The sequence below is a fragment of the Protopterus annectens genome, chromosome 7.part0 (genome assembly GCF_019279795.1).
Source record: "Protopterus annectens isolate FY-2018-M chromosome 7.part0, PAN1.0, whole genome shotgun sequence".
NCBI lineage: Eukaryota > Metazoa > Chordata > Ceratodontiformes > Protopteridae > Protopterus > Protopterus annectens.
The window spans coordinates 1,706,730,757-1,706,744,074 of record NC_056739.1 but is presented as its reverse complement, the minus strand read 5'-3'; the positions used below and the strand labels follow the sequence as shown (position 1 = coordinate 1,706,744,074).

The following is a 13,318-nucleotide window of genomic DNA, read 5'->3' as shown; positions in this document are numbered from 1 at the left end:
CCTTTAATTTTATGACCACACATTCAACTTTGTTAGCTAAGACACACTGAAAGACTACACTATTTTCAAAATATTTCAAATGAATACATCTCTTTTTAAAGTCAGTCTTTTTATTCACTATAGCTTGTATTTCCATTATAGCTTCCTTACCTCTTGTTCAAACCACATCTTACTCAGACTCAAAATCATGAAGTTCCTGGAAGCAATTATTCCAAGCTGCCAAAGCCTTTTTTTTTTACCCAGATGAATTTAGTCAGTTGTATAATTAATTCCCAAACTTCTCCAGCCCTCCATGAGCTGTCCTACAACTACTCCCGACCACTGATTCTCATAATATATTGTACTAAATCGCCACATTTTTGATAGAGATGCCTGATTAAATACCAGCTCTGGGAACTAGAAGCAACAGCTGATACAAAGATTGGCTGTTTCAGGTCTTCACATTAAATATAGATGTTCTGTGGAGACTGCTGCCTTATCAGTCCTATGGGAAGAATAAGCATAGTTGTTTCTCATTACTTGAGCAACATTTGTGATTCTTGTCATTCTACATTATATACTAAAAGAATTTATCTAGCCAGAGTACCATAACATTTATAAGCTCACCTGCACTTCTTCCAGGGAAGTCATGGAGTTCTGTTCACCTACCATGACAAATAGGCACTCACTATCTGATCACACCAGACCCCTCAAGAGCTTTATTTGCCACATATGTGACAAATTTATCCACAGGACAGTGACAGTATTTCTTTTAATTAAGACAGCTACCCTTCTCTTCTTAGCACAATTCCACTGTAAAAATGGACACATGCATAAGCAGTCTCACTAACTTCTGGTGTTCTAGCCGTCCAAAATGCCGCTCTTGGAAACAAAGCAAAAAGTATTTATTTATAAAGGTAAAAAATAAGGTCCCCTTAAGAGCTTTCATCACTTTTTTACATTCCAGAATATCATCACATCCTGATACAGAGATTACCATTAAATCATCCTTCATAAAGTCAAACTTTATCTACTTTTGTGACAATATATCTGGTCCCTAGTGTAACAAGTGTACTTTGAATTTCCTTGGTGTAACATACTTTTACATGCTACCATAACCCCCCCAAAAAACAAAAACAAAAAATCCTTTATTAGTTCCCACATTTCTTTGTCCTGTTGGATGGTGCCTCCAAGCAGGTTTTCCACCTAACTTAATTAAATGATACTAAAGAAAGTTTACTGACTGCTCCAAAAATATAAATACATAAACTATAACAGATATAAATCTTTATTTTTGACACCCTGCTTCTTGCTAACCTTTAAGCCCTCCTTCCCAAGTGATCCATTTGCCCATTCATTCCTCAAGGATTAAGACACTTTCCAAGCTCAGTCGTTCCCCAACAGGTGAGAGGTAATTGTGGAACAATCATACTGGCAGACAGTAGGACATTTTATTTTGTACAGCCCTAACCGAAAGTGGTGACCCCCCCCCCCACCAAGTGGTGATATTGACTTAAATATTACTATTTGGGAACTGTCTATACCAAATACTGAGGTGTGTTGACACAACCTCATGAGGGCTACTATTATTGGCTCTTGCAGCTCACACCACATCCCTCTCCCCTGTAACCAGACAAACCTACGCCACTGCCCAGAGCGCCGAGTCCCTACAGAGGAAGAAGCCAACCCAACATTCCCTTCCAGGTATGTTCACCAATGTAAGGCTCATGTCTCTTCCAGCTTTCCAATCCACTAATCAATTTCGCAGTTACCTATGTCACAGTCAAGGGCTTATTTATCTGTACCACAGAGCCAGGTTATATAGTTATACATCGTAAACGAGTAACCTTCAGCAAACTTCTATGTATACTTATTAGTACTGTATTATATCCAAATTGTTCCATTATATTAGTCAAAAACTTTTTCCCCCAAAGTACTTCGTATACAATTCCCACTGCATGAGCTCTAGGGTCAACAACACACCACTGAAATTGTGGTTGCGAAGAGAAACTTAAAAACAAATTTCCCATAAATCATAGTTTTTAGGTGCTCCACAGCACAACCCTTGACAACTTTAATATGCAGATCATCAACAAGAAAACAAAATGAAGAAAAAAAACAGAAAAATGGAAGGGATAGAGGACCCAAGGGTGGAATCCCTCCTCACCTATTTCCTCAACAGAGTAATAACTAGAGCCCCATAATTAATATCACCCTGCATCAAAATGAAGCAAATCAGTCAGTGCCCTGGCAGACAGGAATAAAGCCCTAACTATCAAGTTCTATTAGCGGTTTGGGTGTCTAAAGAACCTGCAGGGAATGATGGGTGTACCCATCACTGGGGAAAGAGTACAGCTTCGCTCTTAGATCTAGGAGAATGTTTCTACTCCCCTCTGAGCAGAAGGGACAAGACATTTTGTATAAATTTTTTTTTTTAATTTAGTTAAAAGTTTATTCACACCATTTAAGTGAGCTGATAGACAAGTGTGATCATCAGAACAAGTGCACTTGTCTGTCAGCTCACTTAACTGGCTTGAATAAACTTAAAAAAAAAAACTTTTAAAAAACTTCTGCAAGGTGTTTTATCTCCCTTGCTTGGAGGGGATTAGAAACATTCTCTTAGAGATAAGGTGATATCTTCTGGGCTTAACCTTGGTACTCTTTTAAGTTTGTCAGAGGTAAGGTACCAGAACCAGCTCAAGCACTGTGTGTTTTGCTTCCTTGGGGGAAGGGCATGCACTTCAGCAAACGTTGTGGTAGATCTTTAGTGGAGGCTGGAGATGTTGGCATTATGGGTGAACAGATGGGGACACTGGCTGAGTAGCCTTGGAGGTGGAACAACATGCCAGCACATCCCTACTAAATGCCCAATGCCAGATGTTCAGCAACTGCACACAGTGGGAAGGAGAGAGTATTTTTATTATGCCTTAAATGATCAGTATTACAGACCTCAATCTCCTTACTGCCCAGGACATGGGTGGGTCTGCTAGAACAAGGAGAGGAGCTGATGGAATCCAATTGTCAGCTGTGAGGAGCCAAAAAGACATTAAAAAGTGAAGTCAATCCACTATAATTTTCTGCAATAATCACTAGTATATCCAGTGACCTGTTTAAGGCAACCATTTGAGCAAGTTTAATAAACCAAGATATCCAACAAGCAGCAATGCTCAGGAAACAAACCATCTTCATTCTTTAGCATTCATGCCACTCAATAGTGCAACAATACAATGACAGCTGGTTAATATCCTCACCTCATAGAGATTATTGTATCCTACTTTTTTCTGTACTATTACTTGAGCACTGCAACAACCTTTACCTAATCAAATAGGATTGATTCGTATCAAATTCCTTATTACAAAAAAGACAATCCCAATATTCTGATCGGAGGCAAAGTCAATGACAATAAAAATGTTCCCTTACTCAGATCTTAAAACAGTTGCAGATTTCTACTTGCATAAAAACTATCTACTGTAAATATTTGCTTTCTGCAGAAATTTTCAAAAAGCTATATATCATTTCTTATCATCTGGACTACCCAACAGTTGAAATTCAGGCACATCTCATTTGATTACTCCTATTAGCAAACTGAAGCTGGCCTTTCAAACCTCCTATGCCTCATACTGGCAGAATATAGACTAAACATTGTTTCAGACAGTACTTGAAGAGGCTTTGGAAAACATTTATTATAATCCATGTCTTTTAAAAAGCTTTACAATACTCATTTTCTGTCACAATGCATATTTGACTCTATCCAAAATTGCTTTGATTTCCCCAGGATTCAGTTACATCTGTTCCATTTGTTAGAATGCACTTCCAGACGGCCTTCATATTTTTTTATCTCCGCCTTCAAGTCAAAAAAGATTGGGACATTCTCAATACCAATGCAAATTTACTTGGAAACACATTATCCTGCCTATTTGGGACCCCCCTGGACAATAAAGAAAAGTATATTTTGCCACTACTCACGTCAAATATATCACCTTTAAAAGGATAACTACACATAATCCATCTCCTAAAACATGTTCAAACTTTTTGACCAAATTCCTTAAAGAGCTTAAACTTTATAGTAAAATTTAAGAAATTATAAAACGGGAACTTTTTTGTAGCTATTTTTACAACTGATTTCTGTTTAATGTTACTCTGGAGAGATTGTTTTCTTCCATTAAGGATAGTCTTCTTCTGGATGCCAAATATATATAATTAAATATTTTATTAATCTTTTACTACAATTTCTTTTGATATCTTATTCCTGTTAACAAACAGAGAATATTTTTCTTATTTTTATATAACAGTGCATTTAACATGGCAAGTTTATTTCTTATGGACCTATGCCTAATGTATCCAGTTTTGGAATGAATTTTGTGCGATACATCAGATTTTTCAAGTTTAAGCTATTATTGTTGTCATTTACCCATTTAAATTTGTTATCTTAAGCTCAATAAACAGATTTTTGAAAATAAATAAATAAATAAACAAGTTGTAAAGAAAGCTACCCAGACAGTTCTATAATAACCTGGCAGCTTGTCCATGTCCCTGTGTCTGCATGTTAATTTTCTATATTCACTGCCATAACATGCCGTAATGAAAACTGGTTCTTAACAAAAATGATAATCAAACAGCTACTAGAAGAGGTTGTAATAACTATTAAAAAGATGGCCTATATCCCTTTAGTCTATCAGATTCTTTAAAGAAAAATTTCACAAAACCAAAAAAATTCTAGACAACTTTTCAAAATTAATCAGAACATTTAAAAAAAATACTTAATAACCGAGTCTCACTTACCATCCAGATGTCATACATTAAGGCTAAACAGTCTAAATTGTACAAAACTATTCTACGCCTTCTTTTAATTATAACCAATGTGCATGTGCCTGTATTCTGACTCCACCAAAAATAGGATTGTAAATACACCCAATCACATAAGGTAACAATTTCACATAATCATTCGAATCTTGTCATTTTCTTCCCCTCCCAAAGTTACAGACCCACATGAATACAATGAACCAATCACAAAAATAATAAACATTAATAACTCTGCAAGACCACATTCTGGTTCTCTTCCCAACACTTTGGGTTTTCAAATGAAATAAACGTCCAAACTAATGGTAAATCTGAACAGCAGAAACTGCCTGCTATCTAACATAAAATCTGATAATAGGTAAGAGCTATGGCACTCCAGCCGGGTTCCTGTTTAAAAAACATCAACAAGACAATCAACATATTTAAGTTTCACTGCTTGCCGGGTTATTTTCTATACTCTTGAAACATTTAGTGGCCACACCTCCATGATGACACCTTTAAGTGAAGTTAAGAGTAGATGGTAACTGACTGAAGTGATAATGATGCCTTCTACTTCATTCAGTAACCCTCTCTGCTGCTGTCTAGTTAATAAATAATGAGTCTCGATGAAATTAAATCAAGTTACCCCATTAAAGTCAGTGAGACAGAATTATATCACCATGCTAATTAAACTAAAGTCTTTGCTGTCTGTTTATAAGGCAGAACTCTCAATTGCACAATTTGTGACAATCCAAAACCCATATCCAATAATCGGACTTCTGCCTGCAGCTTTTGTGGGACTAAAATTGCAGCCAAACACTGTAGTTTTTTTTTTTTTTTTATTGCAATCATCTTTTGAAGACTGCAAGCAGGCTCCAGTGCTCTTTTTAAAACTATCAGCTAAATTAAACAGTCTACAGACAAAATTCAAGAAATATGGTGTCAGCTCAAACTCATCTCAACCGTACGTGGATCTCTGGTACAGGCTTTTTCACAGAAGTGAACATTATGAAACTATTTAGTTATATTACACCCTCTGTACCCATTTACTAAAGCAGAAAAATGCTGCTCCAGATGGTTAGTCTAAAGGCACTGCCTTGCTACACAAAAAAAGGAGCGTTAGCCTCCTCTAACCCAACCTCAGTTCAGTACCTTTGATATTTCTGTCTGGATCAGGTCCACATTTGCAACCTTGCCAATGCCAATGGATAAACTCACTTACTTCAGCTACAAAGATGGGCCCCAACCCAAGAAAGATTCTGGAACTGTACCCTTGCTAAGAAGTTCCTCATCCTCAAACTATGCTTTTTACGTTCTGATAACCTCCAAACTATAGGATGGTATTTCTCAGACCTTACTTAGCACAGCCAAAGTGAAATGCTATTGTTCCTCTTAAGGCACTGAATGGGCTGCTACAATATGTATGAAGCCACCCAGGAGTTACACCCAGTGACTACAGTGTCTTGCATAGAGAGAGAGAGACACACAAAGTCATAAAATATCAGGATCTGCAGGCAGAAATGAGAGCAATGTGGAAGAAAGATACCCAGACAGTTCCAATAGGAGTTGGAGCAACGGTTCTTATAAAAAATAATCTACAATCATATTTAGATACGTTACCAATCCATGTAACCCCATACCAATTGCAGAAGGAGTCATTACTGGGCACATTGTGAATGCTGCGAAAAGCACTTTTGGCTGACATCAAAGATTGAACCAATACTAATTTCATGAACTTTAATCATACTTTGACTTAGGAATGGGGTCTGTTCCCGTCATAGTATTAGAAACTCAAAAAATTTGGAGACATTAAAAAAGTATTTCTTTTTGGCTACTCCAAACTAGTTTGTATTTTGGAAGAAGCTATAGTGAAGCATTCTTGGTTATCAGCTACCTAGTAGCCAAGTCAGGAAAATTTTCTGTTAATATTACTCCACAGCCTCTGTTACCCACTAGTATCCACTAATGAGTCATAAGCTTGTCACTGTAAAAGGTGTGGCTATGAAAGCCACAGCTTCTTGCAGCAGCTAAGGCTTCTATAGTGCTATAATGTGCTACCTGGATTAACAACAGCTGGCCTAACAAGTCCACTGCAAGTTCTGCTGTTACTGTACAGTAAACATTCATAAAATGCCTTGTAAGGTCCTCCAAAAGCTTTAAATTATGAAGGGAACCTACCCAATTAAAGATCTGGCAGTCATGTGTTCTTTTGTAGTTGTACCACTGGGAAGACTCAAAAGGCTCTAATAGTTGCCTTCATTACAAGGAATCACTGAATATTCCTGCTTGGGTGAAGCATGAGCATAACATGTCCTTTAGTTAAGCTGCAAATAAAGAAGCAAGATCAAGGAAGTGACAGTCACAAATTAGCCACAAAAAGTTTGCAGCTTATACCCCTTCACAAGTTAGATGTTCTGTGTGCTCTTCAGGAATCAGAAACAGGTTTTGAATCAAAAGATTTAGTAAATTACAAATTAGTTAATGTTGGCATTTCATAAAAATGCTGTGTTAATTATTACCAAGTTGCTTATTTAATAAAGGGGAAGATGACCATCTGAACCTTTCATGGCCTAAGAGTTTTTGCTACGTTTTCAAAAAGCTAACCCCATTCACATGATACCCCCGTGCTTGCATTTATATTCAATATAGGTGTCCATGTGTTGGGATTTACTCTGCCACCTTGACTACAATGAAGAGCAGTTGATTGTTTGCCCTCCATCTCCCTATATGACAGTATAAAAAACTGAAAATAAGTCTTTTATATGAATAAAGTGTTTTTTTTTTAATTCTAAACGGTCACAAGGACATTTTTCAAGCTATGAAAAGAAGAAAATGTGCAAAATATAACTTCAAGCAAATGAGATCAACAAAACATCTTTTTAAAAAAAAATCATAAAAGACGGTCACAAATGGGGTAACCAAGAGAAAGGTTTTACTTAAAGTGAATGAATACTGCAGCGCTGATTCCTGGCACAAAATATAACAACTGAGGGTCCTGATGTGGAGACTTTAAAGAGCGCTAACAAATGCAAAGCAGAAATTAGTTTCAGAGAGTCAGTGATGCTTCATTTAAGTCTCCAAATCTACCAAACTAACAGAATGTAAAAAAAAAAAAAAGTATTAAAATAGCATGAGGCCAAAGAACTGTGAAAGCAAAATCAATGGTTTTAAAGAAAACCTGTTGTTCAAATATTGATGTTAAATAAGAAATGCTGAAGGATTACTCACTATGCCAGGCAACTATGTAATACAGTAAAGCTATTCCATTTGAAATATTTCTGACTCCCTAAAGAGGTATGGACTGATTTCAGCAATGATTTTTATGGGCTAATGTATAGCAAAGAGCAATTCCTTGCAGCCACCAATAACTACTTTTAATTATTCACTGTTGACATTGTGTTTTTTCATATCCATGCATGTATTAATAACAACTTTTGGTAAAATATTTACTATTTGTTGCTTCATCAGAGATGGTGATAACAGATAATAGTCACAAAATCATATGAGTTACAAGGCAATTGAGCCACGAGACCAGTTCTGCCTTCCCAGTAACCACCCTTAGGCCTAGCCTTTCTTTTCAAGGATGGCCAAGGCAGTTATACTAGGGGTGAATTTTTGAACATCCATCAAGTTGTCCAGCTCCTTTTTTTAAGGTAGGTAGTGTGTCATACTGCTTAATGTGGAGAAAGAGAGTTGGGCACAGAGAGGGGATAGGTGTTGAGTGACAAATCTATCCCTCCTCCTTGTCTTATTTATTTGGTGGAATAGATTTAGACCTTTGGCCCTAGTATTAGACGGTTTGACTTATGGAGCTGTAAGAATTTCTGGGCTACTGGATCTCTCACAGCCTTTAAGCAAGGCAGACAACACCCCCCTAAGGACTCTTTATGAAACTGAGTATAGAGATAAGACCTCCAGTCCTTCTTGGTACTTCAGATCTTTTTAGTTAAAACTTCTGTTTTTTTTCCCCACTTCCTTAATATGCTTAGTAAGGTACATAACAAGGAAAGCATTGTACTCCATGATGGGTCTAATCAGTGTGGAATACCCAGGAGGTGAGGGGTTCCTTTTGTCTGGAAAAATGCCTTAAGCTAGGAGCTGTGCAAGGTAAAAGGATTTCCTAACCACTCTTACAAAGTGATGGTCAAATATGAGGGAGCTTTCCATTCAAGTACTTATACATCACTTGACCTTTTCATTTTGAATTGATGTGTTATCTATGCTATAAGCTAGATTCAGGTGATATGTACCAAATGATACAATGTTGTACTTTTTGACAATGAGTTTGAGTCCATTTAAGTACACTAGTCATTGGCAAGTGTAAACTTCTGTTGGAGTACCTATATGGCAGAACGGGACTTAACTCCCAGATTACAATCAACAGCAAACTCTGTTAACCAAAGATCATTTGTTAAATGGAAACGTAGATACTGAATAACAGAGGGCCCAACACAGATCCCTGAGGAACTCTATTGGTTATCTTCATTTTCTTCCAGGATGCACCCCTATTCTTACTGTGTGAATCTTGTCCCCAAGCCATCTTTGTATCCACTTAAATACATACAAATCAGTTTGGAGCTTTTGCAGCTTGTTCGTTACATTTACATGTGGTATGGTTTTATATGCCTTGTCAAAGTCAAGGTGCTCTTTGTGGAGAGTTCGCCCACAGTCTACAGCCTTATTAACCCTCTCAAAGAACTTCACAAGATTCAACTGATAGGCTCTACCCTTGACAAAGTCAAACTGCTGGGGGTCAAGTCTGATGAGATTTTTTGATATTTAGTTAATTAGTTCCACGGCTTTGCATAAAAGACTCCCTAGGCTGAAAGATCTGCGTTTCCTGGGGTCAGAGGTGAAGCCAGCTTTATGGAGTGACATCACAAAATCTGTGCGCCACTCTCATAGTACAAAGGCAGTAGCTAGGCTGCAGGTGAACAGGATGGCAGGTGGTTTCATCTATTTTTGTTTAGTGCTATTACTTAGGTAATCAGGTATGTTGTCAGCCTCCATGGATGAGGTAGGTAGTCTTCATTTTGTAGAGTACCTTCCCTTCATGTTCTTTCCTGATGGTCGGGGGCTTGATTCCATCAGGCATAAGAGAGCTTGGAATACATGTCTCTGTGGTGAAGTTGGCACTAATTTGTTTGCCAGTATATTGGCAATATCCACTGGATCAGAACAGGTAGTATTTTTATGAATAAGATCTGAGCCATATTGATTGTTATATCTTATGAAATAACTAAGTAAAGATTTGTAGTTGTCTTCAGTTTCTGTGGCTAGTCTGAGTTTATGGGAAGCCTTCATTTTCCTGATGGTTGAAGTTCATTCCCTTATTAACCATTCAGAGATTATGAACTACCAAACTGCTAAACATTTACTAAGAGCACAGATACTTTCTTTGCCATTAAACATCAAGCTAGCCTTCATACCAGTAGATTCTGCTACAGCACCTATAATGTTTCAACACCACTTCTGTAAAACTTCTAGACCTCTAGGTAGAAATTAACACAATCTGCCACTTAATTCAACATTAAACAGTCAATAGCAAAACACTGAAGGTCAGTTATGTTTTATCAGCAATATGCAGGACAGGACTGTATACTCAATTCCAGACTTATTTGCTGAAGGAAGATGACAACCATAATATGTGCAACATATCAGTAGTGAATTCACAAGCAGTCTTGTCAGTATTTTCAAGAGAAAGTTTAATATTCTTACAGAGGAACTGCACCTCCTTGCGTATCATAAATGGTTTGAAATCTACCATTCAAGAACTCAGACACAGTTATGAACATAAACATGACCCTCAAAGTCTCATGGGCTGTGTCCAGGTGCCTGTTTTGTGCCACCAAGAACTGCAATCTGTAAGTAAGCCACAGCTATCTAAAGGTTATGAGGCCCATTCAGGTTGCAGCATCCCTTGGATCACACCTAGCAATGTTACTTAGTGGGTTAAAGCAAAGAGCTGCAGAGCAAACTGTATCCTGTTATCTACATTACCAAAAGCCTTCACAGGCATACTATGACTCTTACAAAATACTTAACTAAAATAAATCCTTGAGTTATCCCTGAAAAGCTTTAGCAATTTAACAAAATAATAACCCATCCATTTATTAAACAACTTGTCAGTGAGAGATGTTGGGATAGAAAGATCATCAGGATAAATCAGACTTCCCTGTCTCCAGCAGCAGCAGCAGCAGTCTCTAGATCATTCTGTGGAAACCCCAGGCATTTCCAAGTGACACGAGTGATATAATCCATCCAACATGTGCAGGGTCTCCTCTCACTGAGCTGTGACTGGAACATCTCCCATGAGAGGCTAAGCTTGAGCAACTTCCATCAGCTTGTGCATCTCAAAGGAAGTTACAGGGGAGGGGCACACACTCAGGCTCACTACTGCTGCTGATGATCCCTGGTGGAGACTGGGAACATGTGGGCAGTGTCTACAAAAAGGGACAGGGCACTAGCTGAGTTGTACACAGAAATATGGACCATATGCCACACTGCCCACTATATGTCAACACTTTATACAACATGTGTGCACACAGGTGGACAGAGTTAGGCCATACGGGAAAAAACATCCTTTGCAGCTATATGATGCTGTTCCAAGATGTCATTATCTCATCAATGGCTACAAATGTGGTCTGAGGAAATCCAGGGGAGGACAGGTGCACCTGGTAGACCCAGTAAATGAGGAGAGGAACTGAGATCAGCTAATGTTCAGCTGTTGGTATAATGTGAGTAGTAGGGGCAGTTTATGGTGTCCTAACAGTGAGGTGGCCAGACAGCTAGATGCAAACAATTAATACATTTAAAAATGTTACTTTACTAACCACATTCTTTAGCACTGGAGGAAACAGCATTTCACTAATTAATTCATTTTCCAATTGCCTGCTAAGCCAACAGAGGATCACTGAGGAGTTGAATACTATCAGGCACACAATGGATGCAAGGAATAGAAACATCTTGAATGGGGGGCCATTCATATGTACAATCTCATATGCACACACACCAACAGGCTGTTCAGAAGATCATCATTTCAAATACAGTATGTCTTTGGATTAGGAAGGAAACAGGAGCACTCCACAAAAACCCACACAGACACAGGAAGGTTGTGCATATTCTATACAGAAGGACCATCCAGTTAAAACCAAACCGGAGAATTAGTCTGGCAGTTTAGTGAAGAGGTTTAAGACAATGTGCTGTTAGATCTAGACCCTGCAGCACTCCTAGGTTTGATTCCCAGGGGGTCCATTTGCTGATAGCACAACTCTTGAGTTTAACTAGACATTGCTCCAGGGCTGCCCCTAAAAAGGGAATTTATGTTCAGTGGGCCTACCTGGTTATCAAATGGGTATTATTATCATCATTATTGTCATTAATCAAGCACTATGCAATAGCAACAATGTTAACTTCTGTGCAAGTGTGCCTCCCTTTCAATATGCCAGTTTAATGAACCAGTGAAAAAGTATGCAAAGTCACTGAATTATCCCCAAATATTACCAATACTACATAGAACAAAAACTGCAAAATATTATTTCCATCCTCAATGACAGAAACAAAAACAGACTGTGTTCCTTACCCACTGAAGACTGCGCCAGCAAAATGCCCCCCTCCAGTTATCAGAATGACCCAAGACGTTTTAGTGTTCAACGCCCGAAGAGAAGACAGCAACTCACAAATGTTTGGCTTAGGATCCTGATAAGGGAGACAAAAATGTACACCTTAGGACAATGATAATGGCAAATAAAACAGACATTTCAATGGTATTTTTTCATCAGCATCATGACACTAACAGCAAATCAACCTATAGGTCAAAAAATCTCTGACATAACCTGTATAAGGAAAGAAATAGGCTCTGGTTCTTCTATCCTCCTCCCATATAAAAAAACCTACAGTACAAAATATATGTTTAGAATTATCCCAGTCTAAACTTATGTAACATCTTCTGGTGGAATGGAAGCTCATTTTATGCATACTTAAATGACACAATGAAAAGTCTGGGCCCAACCTGAGTCTATGTTAGACATAAAAAGTAAAATTTTTAAAAGTGCACTACATGGTAATCTGGAAAAAATGTTATTATCTACAGCTTCCCAGCATTCCATGTTCAGTCCATTTTCCATTAAACTTCCCAAAAGTACTCATTACACATGTCTGCTAAAGTAGCATTCTTCATTTTTCCAACACCCTGCATGTAACCTTCACAATGCAGCGATGTTGTAGTGTACTGGCTCACCAGATGCGCAGTAGAAAGCACCACCCAAACCCCACCCCAGCTGGTTGACTTCTATCTGTCCTAATGAATAACCACTATGAAGTGGTTGTCATCAGCATGACTATTCATCCTGATAAGAGAGCACGGCCGGTGAGCCATGTACACCACAGCAAAACAAACGGGAAAGTTAGTACAAAGCAGGCAATTAACATGTTTACCGTTTATAATGGTGTGATATTTGATAGGGGCTTTTTATCTGAGTCACAGATCGCACTCACACAGACACATACTGACCTACTTCATTGAAATCCAATGATGTCAGTATACTTTGTGGCTTACTTG

General features: G+C 38.0%; 1 protein-coding gene across 9 annotated transcripts in view; it reads right to left on the bottom strand.

Moving 5' to 3' along the window:
* The window catches only part of ANKZF1 (ankyrin repeat and zinc finger peptidyl tRNA hydrolase 1), a 450,598-nt gene that overhangs the window by 245,778 nt on the left and 191,502 nt on the right, over positions 1 to 13,318 (bottom strand). For all 9 annotated transcript variants that reach the window (XM_044078230.1, XM_044078233.1, XM_044078229.1 and 6 more), the window contains one exon: positions 12,341 to 12,456. In XM_044078230.1, the coding sequence (XP_043934165.1) occupies positions 12,341 to 12,456 (116 nt within the window). The remainder of the gene's footprint in view (positions 1 to 12,340; positions 12,457 to 13,318) is intronic.